The sequence below is a fragment of the Anomaloglossus baeobatrachus genome, chromosome 7 (assembly GCF_048569485.1).
Source record: "Anomaloglossus baeobatrachus isolate aAnoBae1 chromosome 7, aAnoBae1.hap1, whole genome shotgun sequence".
NCBI classification, from domain to species: Eukaryota; Metazoa; Chordata; class Amphibia; order Anura; family Aromobatidae; genus Anomaloglossus; species Anomaloglossus baeobatrachus.
In genome coordinates this window covers 50,069,334-50,091,503 of record NC_134359.1, presented here as the reverse complement: position 1 = coordinate 50,091,503, position 22,170 = coordinate 50,069,334, and the positions used below count along the sequence as shown (strand labels likewise).

At 43.6% G+C, this 22,170-nt stretch overlaps 1 protein-coding gene across 2 annotated transcripts in view; it reads right to left on the bottom strand.

Annotated features, from left to right (window-relative positions):
* The window catches only part of LOC142245034 (sodium channel protein type 2 subunit alpha-like), a 249,642-nt gene that overhangs the window by 52,677 nt on the left and 174,795 nt on the right, over window positions 1–22,170 (bottom strand). For both annotated transcript variants that reach the window (XM_075317280.1, XM_075317278.1), the window contains exons 13-18: window positions 21,231–21,363; window positions 16,837–17,078; window positions 14,939–15,115; window positions 10,314–10,670; window positions 9,405–9,866; window positions 2,627–2,762 (exon numbers count right to left, since the gene is read on the bottom strand). In XM_075317280.1, the coding sequence (XP_075173395.1) occupies window positions 2,627–2,762; window positions 9,405–9,866; window positions 10,314–10,670; window positions 14,939–15,115; window positions 16,837–17,078; window positions 21,231–21,363 (1,507 nt within the window). The remainder of the gene's footprint in view (window positions 1–2,626; window positions 2,763–9,404; window positions 9,867–10,313; window positions 10,671–14,938; window positions 15,116–16,836; window positions 17,079–21,230; window positions 21,364–22,170) is intronic.

Below are 22,170 nucleotides of genomic sequence, written 5' to 3'. Positions count from 1 at the left end.
GCTTTCACTATATATCGAACGTGCGACAGGGGCGGGACTATCGCTGCAGCATCGGTAACACATTGTTACCAATGTTGCAACGTGCAAAGCCCGCCTTATTTCTTCCGAAGACAATACTAAGGACCAGGGGGCACTCACTGCGAGTGGAAGAAAAGCGATTCCGACAGCTAAATAGGAAAGGGTTCTTTACAGTTAGAGCGGTCAGACTGTGGAATGCCGACCACAAGAGGTAGTAATGGCAGATACTAACAGCTTTTAAAAAAGGGCTGGATGATTTCCTCAGTACACACAACATTGTTGGTTAAAAGTGATTTAGGGACAAAATGTACAATTGGTGGAGGAAGGTTAAACTAGATGGACTTAAGTCTTTTTTTCAACCTATGTAACTATGTAACTATATACAGTATTGCCTTGCATTGCAGATTTTGACCTGATGCTCGGATCAAAAACGGACATGTCTCCAATTTTTCCCTATAACTGAAAAAATCGGACACGTGCACTGCCCCATAGTATATTATAGGTTAAAGTGCTATCCATGAAAACCAGGAATAGCACTCGGATGAGAAAATTAGTCGTGTGCACGAGAGTTTAGAGACAGTGCCTGCAGAGGAGAAAACTTCTAAGTGATGCAAAATAAATATCTTAGGGAATATGTCAGCAGGTTTTTTACTACGTCATCTGATAGCAGCATGTTGTAGGCAAAGAGATTCTGAATCAAATGATGTATCACTTAGATTACTGGGTGCAGCCGTTCTGACACAATCAGAATTTGTAGACTTAGCAACACAGCAGAGCTGAGAGAGATGCCCCCGCCCACACCAGGCTCTCTATAGAGATTGTGCATTTACAGTGGGGTATCAGTCAGAGGAGGGGGCTTACTGGACTGCCTTGCGCGTGACATTGAAGTCCAAGCAATGAGAAGTCCTGCTGCAGAAATAAACGCAAATAAACAAAAGATTCGACCCCGACAAGGCAGACATCCCTGAATTCTCTATATTAAGCCTTGCAGAATGCTATCTTCTGCTTACATAGCAAAAACCTGCTGACAGATTCCCTTTAATGGGATATGTAGCAAAATTGGACACACCCAGCAGACACCTCAGGACTGATTAGAATGCGATACAGGAGTTTTTCCAACTCCTTTTTATGAGGCAAGAGGTGCCATAAGTTTGTAAAGGTATTTAAATGTAGATCAGAATGGCAGAATAATTTATAATAGGAAACACCTGATGACAGATTCTGTTTATAGCTGTTTTCCAGGATTTTAGGTATTGATGACCTATCCCCGGTCAACAATATTAGATCAGCAGGACACCGATAACTGCCACCTCCACTGATCCATTTTCATGGTCCTGTTCAGAGCCACAAAAGCATAGCTTTGTACACTGTGTACTGGCTGCTGTTGGTTAGTGCAGTTCAGCTCCCATTCACTTTAATAGGAGTTGAGATGCAGCACCCAAGAATGGCCACTAAACAGTGTTCGGAGCCGTGCCATTGGGGCTTAGTGCGAGTGTACATCTGATCACTGAAGAAGATGCAAACAACTTATCAGAGGGGGTATGGGTACCACAGGGCTCTGTCCTGGGCCCAGTGTTGTTCAACATCTTTATAAATGTTTTAGATTAAGGTATTAAGGGTAAACTGATTAAATTTGCTGATGATACAAAGCTAGGAGGAATAGCTAATACTAGAGAAGAGAGAGAGAAGGGATTCAACAAGATCTAAACAAGCTGGAACAGTGGGCAGCAACTAATAGAATGGTTTTTAACAGGGAGAAGTGCAAAGTCATATATCTTGGCAAGAATAATGAAAAGAGCATATACAGCATGGGAGGAATAGAGCTATCCAACAGCATGTGTGAAAAAGACTTAGGTATACTAATAGATCACAGACTGAACATGAGTCAACAGTGTGACGCAGCAGCAAAGAAGGCAAACACCATTCTAGGATGTATTAACAGAAGCATACAGTCTAGATCACGTGAAGTCATTATCCACCTTTACTCCTCTTTGGTCAGACCTCATCTGGAATATTGTGTCCAGTTCTGGGCACCACATTTTAAAAAAGACATCAACAAACTGGAGCAAGTTCAGAGAAGAGTAACCAGAATGGTGACTGGTCTGCAAACCATGTCCTATGAGGAACGGTTACAGGATTTAGGATTGTTTAGCTTGCAAAAGAGGAAACTGAGAGGAGACTTAATAGCTGTCTACAAATATCTTAAAGGCTGCCACAATGTAGAAGGATCAGTTTTATTCTCATTTTCACAAGGAAAGACTAGAAGCAATGGGATGAAACTGATGGGGAGGAGAAACAGATTAGATATTAGAAAAAACGTTTTGACAGTGAGGGTGATCAATGAGTGGAACAGGCTGCCACGAGAGGTGGTGAGTTCTTCTTCAATGGAAGTCTTTAAAAAGAGGTTGGACGGACATCTGTTTGGGATGATTTAGTGCATCCTGCTTTGAGCAGGGGGTAGGACTAGATGACCCAGGAGGTCCATTCCAACTCTATATTCTATGATTCTATGATTCTATGTTATTGGGTGTCAGGCTAGAGTCACTAATAAATAAGTTCTAGAAACCCCTTTTAACAACATCTGATAATATGTAAAATGTGAGTTTACCGTCAGTAAAGCATGGCTCCGGATCCAAAGCTTCTTCATAGTCAAAGCCAAAGAGCTCGTCATCTCTCTCCATTCCTGGTTGTCGTACCTCTACTGTGCTGCCCTCAGAGGAGCTGGAGGTAGAACGTTTGTCCTTCTGCAAAAAAGACCATCAATGAAATAATTTTAAGATCCAATACAAAAAGTAAATGTTGCGCTCTTAATTACTTCTGTGCTAAGACGACTGGTCGGACTTCTATTTTCTGCCTAATTGAACATCTTATAAAAAATGAGCCATTCTGAGCCTCATTCCGGATCTTCTTCTTTATTAATGAAATTATTAAATTGTAAAGTCAAAAAGCATGCTTCAGTTAAAAAAGCTTTGCGCTGCATCCAATTATTGAAGCGGAAGGTTACAAAAAATTCTGGCATTTGAGAAAACTTTTCAAGCCATATGTTTAGGGATTTGCTGTCATCTTTGGGAGAAGCCACATCTCCAGATACACAGTCTAAACATAAGAGTGATGTATGTGTTGTATGGAAGGGCTTTGTGTGCCAGAGTGGAGGCAGCCCTTTTAGTACTTCTCAAGTCTGCCTTAGAGCAGGTGGTCCCAAGTGAAGGATCCCTCTCTATGATGTTGTTATGGCCTACCATGTGGAACTCTTTAACATATTGCTATACATGGCCCCAGTTATGCTTTTGGTTGCCCTTTTCCAACTTGGCACAGGCATTGTGCGTCCCTTCAGCTGTTGCACCATGGTGCTATCAAATGGTGCACATCACTTCTTGCTGATCCAGCAAAGCTATAGTTAGGTTTAGAGAATAGTTGTTTTAGCTGGTCCTAGTGAGCCAATCGTGGTCTACTATATGACCACAGAGTGTCAACTCCATTTGTGGTGCCCCTGAGGCTCAGGTCGCCACAGGTTACTGCGCCTCACTCAGGGTGTGATGCTGATCATGGATCCAAAAGGAGGTCGGTACCGGTTTCATCATCCACAACCACATACACATATGGGTTGCCCCTTCCCCACTGGGGACTGGGCTAGGGTTGGGTATAAAAGGGGTTTCCAACAGTGTGGCATTTACAGGATGCCTCACAACAGGGGCCCCAATACACTAGCTTAGGACCTGGGTAGGGGGAGGAGCAGCCACTAGGGAGAGTTAGGAGTCACACACGCAGTTGATTACAATTTCGAGGCGTTCTCAAGCAGGAGTGACAGTGAGCAGACGTGTTTCCTGGTAGCTCGTGTGGGACATAGGAATTTAACGGTTGCTGAGGAGGATACCGTGTCAGTTCCCTCGGGGCCAACGCTGTTCAAGGTGCAGCACCCTAGGGTGGTGTAATTCCACGTTGCATCACCAGATACTGCCGGACGGAGAAGTTCCATGCTTCTTCGACAACTCAAGTTTCCAGAGCCAGGTGGCATATAGGATTCCCGGGGCCTAAATCACGGTCAGACTCAAGGGGATCCCCGCTACTGGGAACAGTACTCTACCTAGTACGGAAGGGACTCTAAGTGCTTCAAGCCACAGGAATCCGCACTACAAAGTGCAGTGAGGAAGGGCCCACAGACTACCAGACCGGTGCTGACCTCCTGCGGATTCGGGATCGACCTGAGCCCATCACGGCAGTGACCAGTGTGACTGGGCTGGCAGCTGAAGTTGTGAGTAAACTACACCCTGAACCCGCAGAGACTGTGTTGGCTCGTCCTTACCGCCGCCGCCGCCCAGCACTTAGGCACCAGAACCTATCTAGGGTGGTGAGGGACCCCAGGGACAAGCGGTAGGTTTGGTTATGGGTGACAGCCCTCACCTTCCATAGACACAGGGGTCCACTTCCTTTACCTTTCGGTGTTCCCTTTGTACTTCCCTGTACCTAACATGACACTCCTATCGTTAAAGTGTTGACCATCAGAGCAATGACTTGAAGCTCTGGCACTCCCCAAATATCACATGTAACTTAATGTACTGATCTCCTATGAGGCCCATAACTCCTCACTATCTATTATCTACCATTATATACAATTCCATGCATCTATTGATTTACTAAGTTTGTCTCCTGCATAGGTCACACGCCCGGGACAGTAATGGATGGCAGCTACTATAATGCACATAAGGGATCTAAACTCAGCTTTGGATCCAATCTCAATGACATTACGGTACAAATCTGCATTACCAGGGAGTTATACCTGCAAAAAGAAAGTATTATCCCCAAAACTGCCTTCAAGCAAGCAAGCAAACATCTGTTGTGAATTTAATTGAGATGTCATGGCACAATCTGTAATTTATCGGTTTGGCTGAGATAATGGGTCTCTTATCCTAAAAGGCTGCTACTTATATAAAAAAATAAAAAAAAAGTTTAAAAAGTGAAGGTGCAATTTTTTAACAACAGGTAAAAGTTAATTCAAACCTCAATTAAAAACCAGCAAACGGCATAAATATGTCGATAAGTAATGATATCATGATAAAATGCAAGAAGGGTGCACACTCTGTTTTCTAAGGTTATTTATAAATAAGGTTTATTCTTACGAATCCACTTAGGACACCACAATTTTTATCACTTATTTTCTGAATTTTTGGGGGCTTTTGTCTAGAAATTAATGGTGGAAACAAAAATGATGCAAGTCCCCTCTTGTATTTTCACTTTGCATTTCTTGCAGTTAATTCGGTAGCTATAACTGGTTTCCCAATGGACCGTGGCATGCACATTGTTGGAGTAATGTGGCCTCAGTAACCACTTACTACATGCAGCCCGTAGACGGCGACATCAACTTGGTTGTTGATGGAAAACACGGCTGGTTAAAGCGACATGCTGCTCGATTCATTTCAGCACCATGGAGAGCGGCATCTGCCCAACCTGTTGTGTGAATATCCCGAATAGTCAATGCTTCACAAAACAGGGTTAGGTTTGCCCGTCCTGCATGATCATGCCATGGTGAACTGCAATAGTTCAGGACTTGGAACAAAATGTGCATATTCCTTATTGAGTTGCAATGGATGATAATAAGGCCCGTAGCGGAGCAGCATGCAGAACGATAGTAGTCGTCAGTAACATAACAATATATATTACTTGACTGGACACGTGGCTCTGTCTCGTTAAAATAAACACCAGAGCTGAATTCTTGGCTCCTTCAACTTGGGGTTACCTCTGTGGGAAGTGAGAACGGGAAGCAATAAAAGTCAAAATAGGACACTTTCAGCAAAATTAGAAAATAACGAAATATAAAGAGTAAGAGTTTTTATGAAATTTTGATTATTTTGCTAGTGTGCGGTAGTCGTGTGTATTTTCGTAAAAAAGGATTCAGACTTATGTGCCGATGGGAATACTGACTATAATGGTGCAGACGGAGTCACCATGTGCTTTGTCATGCACCATTTTCGGGTGTATATGCCTTATTGGAGGTGGACACCCAGAAGCGGTCTACAACAACTCGATGTCTGTCTCCAGTAGGCGTATACGCCTGAAAATGGTGCACGACAGAGCACACGGTGACTCCATCGTAGCATTATAGTCAATGGCTCATACATCCGAATCTTTGTTTTGCAGAGGTTTCAGACTTAAGCCCCAATGAGACCACTGAATGCAGTGAAAGGTACCTAATCTTTGGTCGCTGCATGGGAGCCCTCAGAACCTACCTGCCGGCATTAGAAGGTTTTTTTTGATTAGCCAGCCTGGCTAGTGATATTAAATCAAAAGAACTGTGGATGTCTTCGTATAGAAGTGTGTTCTCAAGGCTCCAATCCTGCATCAGTGGATTAATGACGTCACCACTGGACTGAGTGCTGGGAATCAATTTGCACCAACTAAACTTATATTTTTTAAAGGGGTTTTACAGCTTTTTACATTTGTTGACACGTAAGGGGGCTTTACACACTGCGATATCGTTAGTGAATTATCGTCGGGGTCACGGTGTTTGTGACGCACAACCGGCTTCATTAACGAGATCGCAGTGTGTGATACCTACGAGCGACCTTAAACGATCGCAAAAGAGGTCAAAATCGCTTGCCGTGGAGAGGTCGTCCTGAAACCAAAAATCGTTGTCTGCTTATTAGCGATGTTGTTCCTTGCTCCTGCGGCACCACACATCGCTGTGTGTGACACCGCAGGAGCGACGAACATCCTTATCTGCGTCCCGTCGGCAATGCGGAAGGAAGGAGGTGGGCAGGATTTTATGTCTCGCTCATCTCCGCCCCTTCGCTTCTATTGGATGCCTGCCATGTGATGTTGCTGTGACGCCGCACGAACCGCCCCCTTAGAAAGGAGGCGGTTCGCCGGCCAGAGCGACGTTGCAGGGCAGGTAAGTCCGTGTGACAGGGACTAACGAGGTTGTGTGCCATGGGCAGCGATTTGCCTATGTCGCACAACCGACGGGGGCGAGTACGATCACTTGAGATCTCGCTAGAGAGATCGCAGCGTGTAAAGTACCCTATAGTCCAACATGGTATACAATCAAAATGTATAATTGCCCCTACTGATCCCCTGCATGGGCTTTCTGTTGGACGCGATTTCAGCGGGTACTATAATGTGACCACTGCACACTGCAGCCAATTACTAGCTGCAATGGTTTAGAAGGCATCACTGCTGTAGGCAGAAATTGACTTTTCTGGTTACGTATCCTAGTCGTATGGACATGTGATCACTGCTGTCAGTCATTGGCTGTGATGGTGATGTATTGATCAGCCATGCAACCAAACAGGCTGTCTGTAAATAATTTTCTGGTTTAGCTTTTATCCCTGGTCATATAGTCCCTGACAGAAGTTCTGTCACTTATCCGTGTTATGTAAATAAAAGCTTATAACCTGACTTTAAATTCATCCATTGGTTTTATAAATTACTCTTTTGAAAGCTGAAACCCTCCCAAATTCGGTTTAGGTTATGAAAATAAAGTTGCTGCAAAGCTGAAATACTGATCGTTTAATGAACACAGAAAGGTCAGATTTTGGCAAGACAAAAGTTTTGTCGCCCACAGAAAGTAATGTGAAATTCAAACAAATAATTAACTTCTAATACAAAGATGTGTTGCATAACATTGATGAATGACGTTCTGGTGCTATTAGAGACATATTTAATATTTTGTGTGGCTTCCATCAGCTTGAAGGACTGCATCCATGCAGTTCAACAATGATTCATACAATTTATTGATGAAGTCATCAGGAATAGCAAAGAATGCAGTCTTACATGCCTCCCAGACTTCAGCTAGATTCTTTGGTTTTGTCTTCCAAGCTTCCTCTTTCATCCTATCTCAAACATGCTCAATGATGTTCATGTCTGGTGACTGAGCTGGCCAGTCCTTGAGCACCTTGATCTACTTTGCCAGGAGGAACTTTGTTGTAGAGATGAATGTATGAGATGGAGCACCATCCTGCTGCAGCATTTGATCCCTTTTATGATTGGGAATGTAAGAGGTAGCTAATACTTCTTGATATTTTAGGCTATTGATATTGCCATTCACCTTGCAAATGTTTCGCACACCCCCATACTGAATGTAACCCCAGACCATGATCTTTCCACCACCAAACTTAACTGTTTTCTGGATCCATATGGACTCCAGTAGGTCTCCTGCAGTATTTGTGGTGGCTGTGGTATATTTCAACTGAAGATTCATCAGAGAAATCCACCTTCTGCCACTTTTTCAGCGTCCATCTGTTTAGCAGGCTGTGGGACTTGGCAAATGTCACATGTTTTTTTAATTGTCTTTTGTTTAGTGCTGGCTTCTGGGAACTGATTCGACCATGGAGGCCATTTCAAGAAAGAATCCTACAAACTGTTCTAGTTGACACAGGGACTTGAGGTGACCATTACTGTTGGAGCTCTGCTGCAGTGGAAGAGGAGCTGGCTTTGGATTTTCTAACCAACAAATGTTCCTCCTGAGCAGTTGTCTTGCGGGGTCTGCTGGACCCGGGTCTGTCAAAAACATCTCCAGTCTCTTCAAATCTTTTTTTAATTCTTTATACTTGATGCTGAGACACATTAAAGGTGCCAAGCACCTCTGCAGTGGACCTGGTCTTCAACCTCTTGATAATCAAGGCTTTGGTGGCAGGGTGGATTTTGGCATGTTGTCAGAGGTCAAGTTGCAGTTCAACTGAAGGTCTGGGGTGCTGGGGTTTTTTTTATACACACCCACTAGATAACCGATCATTTAATGAGCACAGGTGAGGATGTAAACTAGGATTGGGTTTATTATATAACAAACTTTTGTCTTGCCAAAATCTGACCTTTCTGTGTTCATTAAATGATCAATATTTTAGCTTTGCAGCAACTTTATTTTCATAACCTAAACTAAATTTGGGAGGGTTTCAGCTTTCAAAAGAGTAATTTATGAAACCAATGGATGAATTTAAAGCCAGGTTATAAGCTTTTATTTACATAACATGGATAAGCGACAGAACTTCTGTTAGGGACTGTATAGCGGGGCTTCAAAAGGGATTGGCCATTGAATTATATAGTAGTGTAGCCACCTCTCCTAAATGGTGCTTGCAATAAAGTTTATTTAGCTATGTAAGAGGGACAATTTGCACACTTTTCTCCTAGTGATGTTTGCATGTAATACTTAATATTCAGCCGGTCCATTTACAGAGAACCGGTACTCCCCTATGTTGCATTGCCGTTTAACATGTCAACATTGTAATTGTGTATTTGGACAGGGTATTACTAATGTATTTCTGTATGTTTGTTACAATGTATATGTACTTATTCCAAATTAAATCTAAATTATTAACATTTCTAATAATAATAACATTGGCAAAATGGTCAAAATATGGCACATATACAGGTTTTTTTTCTGTCACATGGCATACCTCTTTATCTTCATCAGTATCGCAGTCACTCCCGGAGTCTTCAGAGTTTTGTTTGTCCAAGTCGGACTCTCCGACAGCTATAGGCACTACATTGATGAGGTACTGTTTGTCGTTATCAGCTATGGAAACTTTTTTATCAATAACACGGTCTACAGCATTGGTGCCAACTACGACTATACAAAGATCTTGGTTTTTCACGTTCTCTACTACCACGTTTGTATATATTCCATTATCATACTTAATAGTCTGGTCTTGATGATGATTTCTGTTATCCACTTCATCTGTAGTTCTTAGAAACAATTTTTGGAAAAACTCTAGCAAGCATTTTTTAACATAAATCAGTCCCCTCCGGATTCTGCCAATTGCAACCTGAAGATTATTTAGTTCACTGTCCACTTCATTTGTACAAAGATTGTCAGAACTAAAGGAGCTTAAAAGCAAGGCCAAGAACAAGTTTAGCACCTAAAATTAAAATAAAAAAGGTGGAAATTAGGAGATTCTCGTAGATCAAGGCAATTAGTATATTCGCATTATAGGAAAAGGATGTTTAAAGGGTTATTACCAACATACAAAATGATAGGAGTTTTCTTATAACTAGTGATGAACGAGCACTACCATGCTGAATGAGCAGGTGGGAAACCTGGACGGGCTCAACTTGTGTACCGAGAACAATGGAAGTCAATGAGAAACTAGAGCACTTTTTCCGGAAGATCGTTCGGAAAAATTCTCAATTTCCCCATTGACTTCCATAATATTTGGTACATGATTCGAGCTCACCTGAGCGTATCTGGGCTTCTGATCGTAGTTTGTTTGTTTTTGTGGTCCATTACATGATAATGTAAGGATCAGACCTGAGGTTAGCTGTATCATGTAATGAAGAAAACATACCAAACATAAAAAAACACCTACCACAAGATTCCCAATCACCATCACTAACATGAACACCAAGAGGCACATAGATTGTTCGGCCACCTCCATACAGTCCCACATGGTCTCGATCCATTCTCCGCATAGCACTCTGAACACGATCAGGAAGGAGTGGAAGAAGTCATTCATGTGCCAGCGAGGAAGTTCACAGTCTTCAGAGATTTTACAGACACATTCCTTGTAATTTTTACCGAACAGTTGCATGCCAACCACGGCAAAGATGAACACGATTATGGCCAACACCAAAGTCAAGTTTCCCAAAGCTCCAATAGAGTTACCGATGATCTTGATCAGCATGTTGAGCGTTGGCCATGATTTTGCTAATTTGAAGACACGAAGCTAGAATATTTAGAATAACAGAAGACTGTTACTATTTCTATGGACACTTTTAACAAGTTCCGATTTATGAGCACTTGATTAAACTATTTTACTTTAAAGTCTAATGCGGGCGTCACATGGTACGATCTATCGTGCGATCGCACGAGCGATCGTACCCGCCCCCGTCGTTTGTGCGTCACAGGCAAATCGCTGCCCGTATCACACAAAGTCGTTAAACCACTTACCTGCTGAGCGGTGTCGCTGTGGGCGGCGAACATCCTCTTCCTGAAGGGGGAGGGACGTTCGGCGTCACAGCGATGCCACACAGCCGCCGGCCAATAGAAGCAGAGGGGCGGAGATGAGCGGGACGTAAACATCCCGCCCACCTACTTCCTTCCGCATAGCCGGCGGGTGCCGTGGGACGCAGGTAAGCTGAGTTCATCGTTCCCGGGGTGTCAGACGGCGCAATGTGTGCTGCCCCGGGTACGATGAACAACCGGCGCCATGAAAAATAAATGATTTTTTAAAAATAAGCGACGTGTACACGACTCACGATTTGTGACCGATTCAGCATCGCTTGGAGGTGTCACACGAAACGACGTCGTAAACGATGCCGGATGTGCGTCACGAAAACCGTGACCCCGACGATGCATCGCATGATAGCTCGTCTCGTGTGACGCCCGCATTAGTCCAGTCAAAAGCTGATATAACAGCTTTAAAGGGAATCTGTCACCAGGTTTTTGCTATGTAACGTGAGAGCAGCATGATGTAGAGACAGAGACCCTGATTCCAACACTTGCTGGTCTGCTTGCTGTCATATTGATACATTCACTGTTTTCTCTTCTGTATGTGTAGCAGTGCTCAGAAAGCTGAGCAGTGTGTAACTCCACCTACACCCCTGATTGACAGAGAATGCTGCATGATGTGTAACCCCACACACACCACTGATTGGCAACTTTCTGTTAACACTATATATTTACAGAAAGCTGCTAATCAGTGGTAAGGGTGGGGATTACACAGAGCAGATAATTAGGCACAAGACACCTTATCTTGTAGTGATAATCTCCTGCTGATAAAACACTGATTTTATTGTAACAGCAACACACAGCCCAGTAAGTGACACATCACTGGTGTCAGGGTCTCTGTTCCTATATCATGATGTTCTCAGATTACATAGCAAAAATCTGTTGTCAGATTCCTTTTAAACCAGCCCTAGTTCTTTCAATAGCATTATCCCATGACCAGTGATGCCATGAGACTCTTGAGAACCAACACAGCAACTATGACAATTGATTATGGATATTATGAATATTACGTGTTTATGCTATTTTTGCCATTTACATCTGGAAGATAAAAGGTCTACAGCGCTCTAATTACCATGCCCCAGACGCCATGAACCCATTTCTATTCCATTTCCCATTTCCCCATTTCTCTATGCAACCCATTAGTATTAGGTAGAAAAAACCTTCTGAAAGCACTGATTTTGGTGAAGCTTCCAGGAGGTTTGGGTAGGCCATGTGAGATTTTCCATGAATGTCGGGAGTATGACTACTACAGTGGAGAAAAAAAGTATTTAATCAGCTACCAATTGTGCAAGTTCTCCCACTTATAAAAATGAGGTCGGCCTGTAATTGACATCATAGGTAGCCACAACTATGAGAGACAAAATGAGACAACAAATCCAGAAAATCACTTCGTCTGATTTTCCAAGATTTTATTTGCAAATTATGTCAGAAAATAAGTATTTGGTCACCTAAAAACATGCAAGATTTGTGGCTCTCACAGACTTGTAACTTCTTCTTTAAGAGGCTCCTCTGTCCTCCACTCATTACCTGTAGTAATGGCTCCTGTTTGAACTTGTTATCAGTATAAAAGACACCTTGTCCACAACCTCAAACAGTCACACTCCAAACTCCACTATGGTGAAGACCAAAGAGCTTTCGAAGGACACCAGAAACAAAATTGTAGACATGAACCAGGCTGGGAAGACTGAATCTGCAATAGGCAAGCAGCTTGGTGTGATAAAATCAACTGTGGGAGCAATAATAAGAAATTGGAAGACATACAAGACCACTGATAATCTCCCCCGATCTGGGGCTCCATGCAAGATCCCACCCTGTAGGGTTAATTGATCACAAGAACGGTGAGCAAAAATCACAAAACCACACAGGGGGACCTAGTATATGATCTGCATAGTGCTGGGACCACCGTAACAAAGGCTACCATCAATAACACACTATACCGCCATGGGCTAAGATCCTGCAGTGCCAGACTTGTCCCCCTGCTTAAGCCAGTACATGTCCGTGCCCATTTGAAGTTTGCTAGAGAGCATTTGGATAATCCAGAAGAGAATTGTCATATGGTCTGATGAAACCAAAGTAGAACTGTTTGGTAGAAACACAACTCGTCGTGTTTGGAGGAGACAGAATGCTGAGTTGCATCCAAAGAACACCATACCTACTGTGAAACATGGGGGTGGCGTCATCATGCTTTGGGGCTATTTCTCTGCAAAGGGACCAGGACGACTGATCCGTGTACATGAAAGAATGAATGGGGCCATGTATTATTGTGAGATTTTGAGTGCAAACCTCGTTCCATCAGCAAGGGCATTGAAGATGAAACATGGCTGGGTCTTTCAGCATGATAATGATCTCAAGCAGACAGCCAGGGCAACGAAGGAGTGGCTTCGTAAGAAGCATATAAAAGTCCTGGAGTAGCCTAGCCATTCTCCAGATCTCAACCCCCATAGAAAACCTTTGGAGGGAGTTGAAAGTCCGTGTTGCCCAGTGACAGGCCCAAAACATCACTGCTCTAGAGGAGATCTGCATGGAGGAATGGGCCAACATACCACCAACAGTGTGTTCCAACCTTGTGAAGACTTACAGAAAACATTTGACCTCTGTCATTGCCAACAAAGGATATATAACAAAATATTGAGATGAACTTTTGTTATTGACCAAATACTTATTTTTCACCATAATTTTAAAAAAAAGTCTTGCCAAATCAGACAAGGTGATTTTCTGGATTTGTTTTCTCATTTTGTCTCTCATAGGCTAAGTTCACATTTCCGTTGATTTGTATCAGTCACATGCGTCGCTTGACGCATGTGACTGATGCGCTGTTCAACGCTGTACAACGGATGACAAAGAACAGAATTCTTTGTCGGATTCCGTTGTGTGCGGGGGGCGGAGTTCTGGGGCAGAGCCGAGCGGGGGGCGGGGCCAGGCGCTGAGGATGTTAGTGGAAGTGCTGCGGTCTGCATGGCTGGGGACAGGTGAGTGTATCTGTGAGTGAGTGTGTGTATGTGCATGTATGTATGTATGTATGTATGTATGTGTGTGCACATGCAAAGTGCGGGAGGGGGCGGAGCCGAGCGGGGGGCGGGGCCAGGCGCTGAGGATGTCAGTGGAAGTGCTGCGGTCTGCATGGCTGGGGACAGGTGAGTGTATCTGTGAGTGAGTGAGTGTGTGTATGTGCATGTATGTATGTATGTATGTGTGTGCACATGCAAAGTGCGGGAGGGGGCGGAGCCGAGCAGGGGGCGGGGCCAGACGAGGGTGTCAGTGCTTGTCTGCATGGCTGGGGACAGGTGTGTGTGTGTGTGTGTGTGTGTGTGTGTACATACATGTGCGGAGTGCGGGAGGGGGCGGGGCCGAGCGGGGAAGTGTCGGCCTCCCTGCACACGTAACCAGCCTAAATATCGGGTAACAGCAAAGCACCCGATGTTTACCTTGGTTACCCGATATTTACCTTGGTTACGGGCCTACACCGCTTAGCGCTGGCTCCTTGCACCGTAACAAGGGTAAATATCGGGTAACCAACCAAAGCTGGTGACGTGTGCAGGGAGCCAGAGAGCATGCGCAGCGAAATCCGACGGATCTCGCTGCTCAAAAAACGTTACATGCTGCGTTCCTCCCGCCCGGCGGTCAGTCGTTCCACGACTGATCAGTCGGGCGGAGGGTGCAACGCAGCATCATCAGTCACAATCCGCTGCTCATACAAGTCTATGGGAGCAGCGGAATCCGCTAAACGGATTCCGCTGTTTACAAGAGCAGCGGATTGTGACTGATAGATTTTAGCGGAAATGTGAACTTAGCCATAGTTGTGGTCACCTATGATGTCACTTACAGGCCGACCTCATCTTATTAAGTGGGGGAACGTGCACAATTGGTGGCTGACTAAATACTTTTTTTCCCCACTGTACACACAACGGATTATTGTGTAGAGTTATTTAAAAATGCATTTACATGTTAAGGACATACAACCATAAACCACATGCAATATATTACCAGTCTAAAGGATCGAAGAACACTGAAACTTCCTCCTCCTGATCCAACTCCAAGCTCTAATAAACTAAGACCCACAATAATTCCATCAAATATATTCCAGCCTTCCTGGAAATAATAGTAAGGATGTAGTGCAATCAGCTTAAATACCATTTCTGATGTAAAAATTCCTGTAAAAACCTGGAAACAGAAAAAATATTTTCAGTTGTGAATCATTGTGATTTTGCGTATTTATATACGGTAGCTAATGAAAATAACAAAGCAAACACATATTACACATGTACAACACTGTTTTCAGTTGTAGGTCTTGTTTACACAGGACTAGAGATAACCGGGACCAGCAGATCTAACTTGGTTAAAAAAATCCGGTTCCAAATAGGAAGTGATCTCGGATATCTGGCCGAACGCTGGTCCCCATATAAGTCTATGGGGACCAGAATCCGGAGCCTAAAAATGGTTGTGGAAGGGATAGGGGAATTGGAGCAAGCGCTTCATACATACAGAGTCTCCGGGGCAGCTGTAACTGCTTCCAGGCCACTCATTTTACTTCCGGGACCGCTCATGAACACTAATCCATATTCACTCCTTACTCCGCCCACCAGTAGCCCTGGCTTTTTTGATTGCTTGCAGTCAGACACATCCCCAGTTTCATGATCCTGGCCAGCTTTTCCCTGCTGCTGGTTACAGCCAGCTCTGGCCTGGTCATGTCAGGGGTTAACTCCCTTGCCTCATTCTGGATCCCAGGATGCTATATATTGCCTCTCTACCTTTGGGTCAGTGGCAGGGATAGTTCTGCCTTGCAGCTTGTATACTGGCTCTGGTGAGTGTTCCCAATCTGTCCTGCCTCCCTGCTACTGTGTCCTGTCTTGTACCCTTCCCTGTTCGTCTGCCTGTCCCGGTCCCTGACTTCCTGCTCCTGTCTGTTGTTTGTGTTTCCCTCTGCATACCTGATCTCCCGACTTCCGACTCGGTTCTGTTTTCTGACTTGATTTTGATACTCCCTTTGCAGTGACTTGACTTCCCATCTAGACCCTGACTGTTTGACTACTCTATTGCCCCCTGGTACTTCGCTTGTTTACTACCTGCTAAATTTACTCTGCTGTACTTCAGCTGTCTTTCTGTTACAGTGTGACTTTGTCTCTCCTTCACTACTCTGCTGCCACCTAGTGGGGAATATTCTGTACTACATCTTATTAGCCCTTTGTACATCGTCATACCCAGCCTGTGTGACAGCATCTGACTGCAACCAATCACAGACCCTGTCTGCGGGTCACTGTAGATTTGAGTAAAAATAAATAAATTAGCGCACGGTTTCTCCATATTATGATACCTAGCACAGATAAAGCACACGGCTACAGCCACCAGGCCTTGCACTTATCTTGGCTGTGTATCACTTTTAATTATTTGAATAAATAATTTTTAAAAATGGCATGTGGCCCCCCCATTTTTCATACCCAGCCATGATAAAGCCGACAGCTGGGTGCTGGTATTCTCAGGCTGGGGAGACCAATAGTTATTGGGCCCCCCAACCTAAAAATAGCAGCCTGCAGCCACCCGTCCATTAGATGCAACATTTCCGGCCATAGGCTGAGAGGTAATTCCGGGAAATGGAGTGCCGGCCCTTTAAGAGGAGGGCAGGCAAGCGGGCATGTGCCGTAAGCATATTCCTGCGGGACCTGTGCGTCATGCACAACATCAGGAGGAGGAGGCATTATAGGAGCATGTGGACAGCTGGGGGAATGACGCCGTGCAAACCTGAGGTTGAGTGAGTCAGCGTCCCTGACGAGGAGAGGCAGGATAGTGCAGGGACGCCGTCATTACAGGTGTGTAGACATTTTATATCCACTGAACATTATCTGGCCTTTATGATATTTTGGCACCAAACAAAAATGTCAACCCACCTGATTTCCGACAGAAAGAACATGGTCAAAGTCTTTTGACATGTTGGCATGTTCCGCGGCCATGAAAATAGTGTTAAGAACAATGCAGATTGTGATAATGAGATCTGCAAATGGATCCATTATAATGAGCTTCACAGTGTCTTTAAACCGCAGCCATAGATCACAGCAGTCCCAGATTAAAATGGATTTAGCAAATTTATACCAACGTGGAGAACACTTCTTTTGCCTTGATTCTTCAAGTTCTGAAAATATAACAGATCACATTTTATTTGCTTGATTTCGATTTTATGAATATGTAAGATCCTTTTTTTTTCCAACTTCACTTGTCTTATGTGAATTTGTCTCACCGGAAGTAAATCTATCACCTACAGCGGAGGAGCATCGGAACACGTCACATCACGTCACGTATAGTGACAGGAGGAACCGGAAAATGGAGAAAGGCGAGTCGTTTTCTTGTTCTTTTTTTCTATTTAAACAATTAACTTGTATGGGATAGTGGGTAGGGGGATATGGGGACATCATAAGTGTGGATCCATCGACTGTATGGTAATCATACTATGCGGTGGCTTGTGTAGGGGCCATTATACAGTAATGGAGGATTGTGAGGGTTATCACACTGTTTTGGGGCTGAATGGGGCCATCATACTTCCTTGTGAGATTATGTTGCGAGGTCCCTTATAATGTGTAGAGGGTTGTTTGGGGGCCATAATACTGTGTGGGAGAAATGGTACTGTGTGGAGGACTGAGGGAGCCATGATATTGCTTTGGGGACTGTGTGGGGCCATCCTGTTTTATGGGACCATGGTGAGCTATTATACTGTTTTGTGGGACCGTGATTAGCCGCATAATATGTGTGGGGGAACTGCAGGAATATCACTGTGCAGGGATCACTATGGGGGCATCATAATTTGCTGAGGGGGTCTGTGAGGTCATCATACTGTGCATATGGAGGGTTATGGGGAATAATTTACTGTGGGGATATCATACTGCTCTTGGGGGGCATTGTTGTTGGCATCATACTTTAAGGGAGCCATGAAAGGGTTATCGTAGTGAATGAGAAAAGTAAAAGGCTCCAATATGGACAACTTTACTTGTATGTGTAACAAAAAAACCTGATTTATACAATTGTTCATTTCTAGATTGCATATTCCCTTTAAGGACTTGTTTCAAACAGTTTATTGGTGCAAAAATCCATGGAAAAAAAAGCAGGAAAAATAGCACAAAAATAAAGTGTTTTTTTGCTAAGAAATTACTTTGTGTGAATCTATTCCTGAAAATGTATGGCATATTCCCAGAATACAGTTAGGTCCAGAAATATTTGGACAGTGACACAATTTTCGCGAGTTGGGCTCTGCATGCCACCACATTGGATTTGAAATGAAACCTCTACAACAGAATTCAAGTGCAGATTGTAACGTTTAATTTGAAGGTTTGAACAAAAATATCTGATAGAAATTGTAGGAATTGTACACATTTCTTTACAAACACTCCACATTTTAGGAGGTCAAAAGTAATTGGACAAATAAACCAAACCCAAAAAAAAATTTTTTATTTTCAATATTTTGTTGCGAATCCTTTGGAGGCAATCACTGCCTTAAGTCTGGAACCCATGGACATCACCAAGCGCTGGGTTTCCTCCTTCTTAATGCTTTGCCAGGCCTTTACAGCCGCAGCCTTCAGGTCTTGCTTGTTTGTGGGTCTTTCCGTCTTAAGTCTGGATTTGAGCAAGTGAAATGCATGCTCAATTGGGTTAAGATCTGGTGATTGACTTGGCCATTGCAGAATGTTCCACTTTTTTGCACTCATGAACGCCTGGGTAGCTTTGGCTCTATGCTTGGGGTCATTGATCATCTGTACTATGAAGCGCCGTCCGATCAACTTTGCGGCATTTGGCTGAATCTGGGCTGAAAGTATATCCCGGTACACTTCAGAATTCATCCGGCTACTCTTGTCTGCTGTTATGTCATCAATAAACACAAGTGACCCAGTGCCATTGAAAGCCATGCATGCCCATGCCATCACGTTGCCTCCACCATGTTTTACAGAGGATGTGGTATGCCTTGGATCATGTGCCGTTCCCTTTCTTCTCCAAACTTTTTTCTTCCCATCATTCTGGTATAGGTTGATCTTTGTCTCATCTGTCCATAGAATACATTTCCAGAACTGAGCTGGCTTCATGAGGTGTTTTTCAGCAAATTTAACTCTGGCCTGTCTATTTTTGGAATTGATGAATGGTTTGCATCTAGATGTGAACCCTTTGTATTTACTTTCATGGAGTCTTCTCTTTACTGTTGACTTAGAGACAGATACACCTACTTCACTGAGAGTGTTCTGGACTTCAGTTGATGTTGTGAACGGGTTCTTCTTCACCAAAGAAAGTATGCGGCGATCATCCACCACTGTTGTCATCCGTGGACGCCCAGGCCTTTTTGAGTTCCCAAGCTCACCAGTCAATTCCTTTTTTCTCAGAATGTACCCGACTGTTGATTTTGCTACTCCAAACATGTCTGCTATCTCTCTGATCGATTTTTTCTTTTTTTTCAGCCTCAGGATGTTCTGCTTCACCTCAATTGAGAGTTCCTTAGACCGCATGTTGTCTGGTCACAGCAACAGCTTCCAAATGCAAAACCACACACCTGTAATCAACCCCAGACCTTTTAACTACTTCATTGATTACAGATTAACGAGGGAGATGCCTTCAGAGTTAATTGCAGCCCTTAGAGTCCCTTGTCCAATTACTTTTGGTCCCTTGAAAAAGAGGAGGCTATGCATTACAGAGCTATGATTCCTAAACCCTTTCTCCGATTTGGATGTAAAAACTCTCATATTGCAGCTGGGAGTGTGCACTTTCAGCCCATATTATATATAGAATTGTATTTCTGAACATGTTTTTGTAAACAGCTAAAATAACAAAACTTGTGTCACTGTCCAAATATTTCTGGACCTAACTGTATATTATGAATTCCTGATAAATCTACTGTTGGAAGAATAGGCGGCTCCTTTATCACAATTATGTGCCATATAATAACTCTATTAAAAGTGCAACCACTTAGGGAAGAATTCCCAATAAAAATGTTATTTCATAAATTGTCCTAATTACCTATATAGTTATGTGCAATTGTAATAATATATTTAGGTCTTCCCCGGTTTCCAGCTTTGCTCCGGAGCTCTTCTTGCTCATGTGACCTACAGACAGACTAATGGGCTCACACAGGGGTTTAGGGGTTAGACGGAAGATGCTTCCCTCCTGCACTGAAGGAAGTAGCTCGGCCAACCACAACTATAAGGCCAGAGTCACACTTGCGCGTGCCTCGCGTGTAACTCGTGCGAGTCTCTCATTGAATCAACTGGCACGGACTCGCACTCTCCTGACAGGAGCGGGTTGGCTGCACGTATGTCTATGCAGCTGAGACGCTCCTGTCCGGAGAGTGTGAGCCCATGCCGGGTAATTTAATGAGAGACCCGCACGAGTTACACGTGAGGCACTCGCAAGTGTCACTCTGGCCTTACTGTGTGAGCCGGCAAAGAAGAAGAGCGCTCACATCGGACTGGAATGATGCTGGAAACTGGAGAAGATGGTGATAGGTAAGTAAAGCAATACACTTACTCAACATTACATAAGTAATTAGGACAGTTTATGGGGAAAAAAAAATGTTGGGACTTTTTTCAAGAGTTGTCCCCGCATTGTCTGTTCAGGAATGCACCGCTAATCCACAGTGACCGACTTCAAAATTGAAAACTGTTCCCATGGAAGGAAGAAATAGTACAGGGGGTGAGACGGCATGCAGAATGCGCAGGCGTGAGATTTCCGCCCACGCTCCTGACATCACAGGCACATGCTAAAGAGAAGAGGAGGAGAAATTGGGGATAATGAAGACCGGAGGCAGGCTTATCTTCCGGGCAGCGCATGCCCCATAGCCTGGAAGATAGAAGATAGAAAAGAGGATTTTTCCAAAACGACCCCTGATACAGGAATACAGTTATGGTTAATTTCATCTCAATGTCACCAGTATGCCTATATTAATAACTATAAAAAAAAAGAGTGACAGATTCCCACAAATGTGAACCGTTATCTAATTTGCTTCTACAGACAACTTCCTACGTACTCTAGTTTTTATGCACAAGGCCCCAGAACCAGTTGCATAACTTGGAGCTCATGGACCTTGATGCAAAACCTCCAACGGGCCCCCAATTATTGCAAGTCTTTAACAGTATTGGTCTTTTCACATGGATGAAAGGGACCTTTTGAGCCCCTTCTGCTCCAGGGCCCGGGTGCGGTTGCTACCCCTGCACTTTTTCAGTTATGCCCCTGCCCAAAACGTTGTTATACAAAACATGTAGCAATATATCATTGCCTATAAAGAAAAATGTAATTGTAAGAAGCCATGCCCTACCTTCCATTGTAGTTGTTAAAATAGTAGCAATACTTTGAGCCCTTTGTCTGTCAGACAGATTGTCCATCGCATCCACTGAGATTTTGTATGAACTTGGTCGTCTTTTATTTACCTCTGTTTCTGTTGTAGTGCCCTAGAAACCATCAGCACAAAGGTGTTCAAGAAGCCTTCAAACATGTTTAAAACACAGAAAATGTAAAATTAGCAATCCCTTTGGAGGTGCAGCACCTGACACCTCAACAGTTGGGAGCGCATTTTCTTACAATGGTCACTAGAGGCGGAAAGTGTAGAGTAGGAAATACTATATACTAGAGGTGGACCGAAAAAAATCACAGCACCAGAGCAGTAGGGGATTAGTAAGACGAGTCTTTAGTTACTATACAGTGTTCTGAGAGTCTTTTGACAGAAAGAATACAGTATATAAATATTGCTATCTATATCCACACACACACATATATATATATATATATATATATATATATATAACAGCCAGCTTCTTTAGCAATGACTTTTTGTGGCTTACCCTCCTTGTGGAGTGTGTCAATGACTGCCTTTTGGACATCTGTCAAGTCAGCAGTCTTCCCCATGATTGTGTAGCCTACTGAACCAAACTAAGGGACAATTTTAAACACTTAGGAAGCCTTTGCAGGTGTTTTGTGGTAATTATTCTAGTTTTTTGAGATAATGACTTTTGGGCTTTCATTGGCTGTAATCCATAATCATCACCACTTTTTTGCCCTCTAAGCTTCGGCCACCAGCAGTGGGCTCTTATATACAGCATTCTAACATGCTGTATGTAAGAGCACAGACCTCTGTGTAGAACATAAAAAACACTTTATAATACTCACCTAAACTGGTCGATGTGGGTCAAATGGGCGTCTTCGTCCTCCCGTGTCGATGCCTCCTCTTTCGGCCATCTTTGTCTTCCATCTTCTGAAGC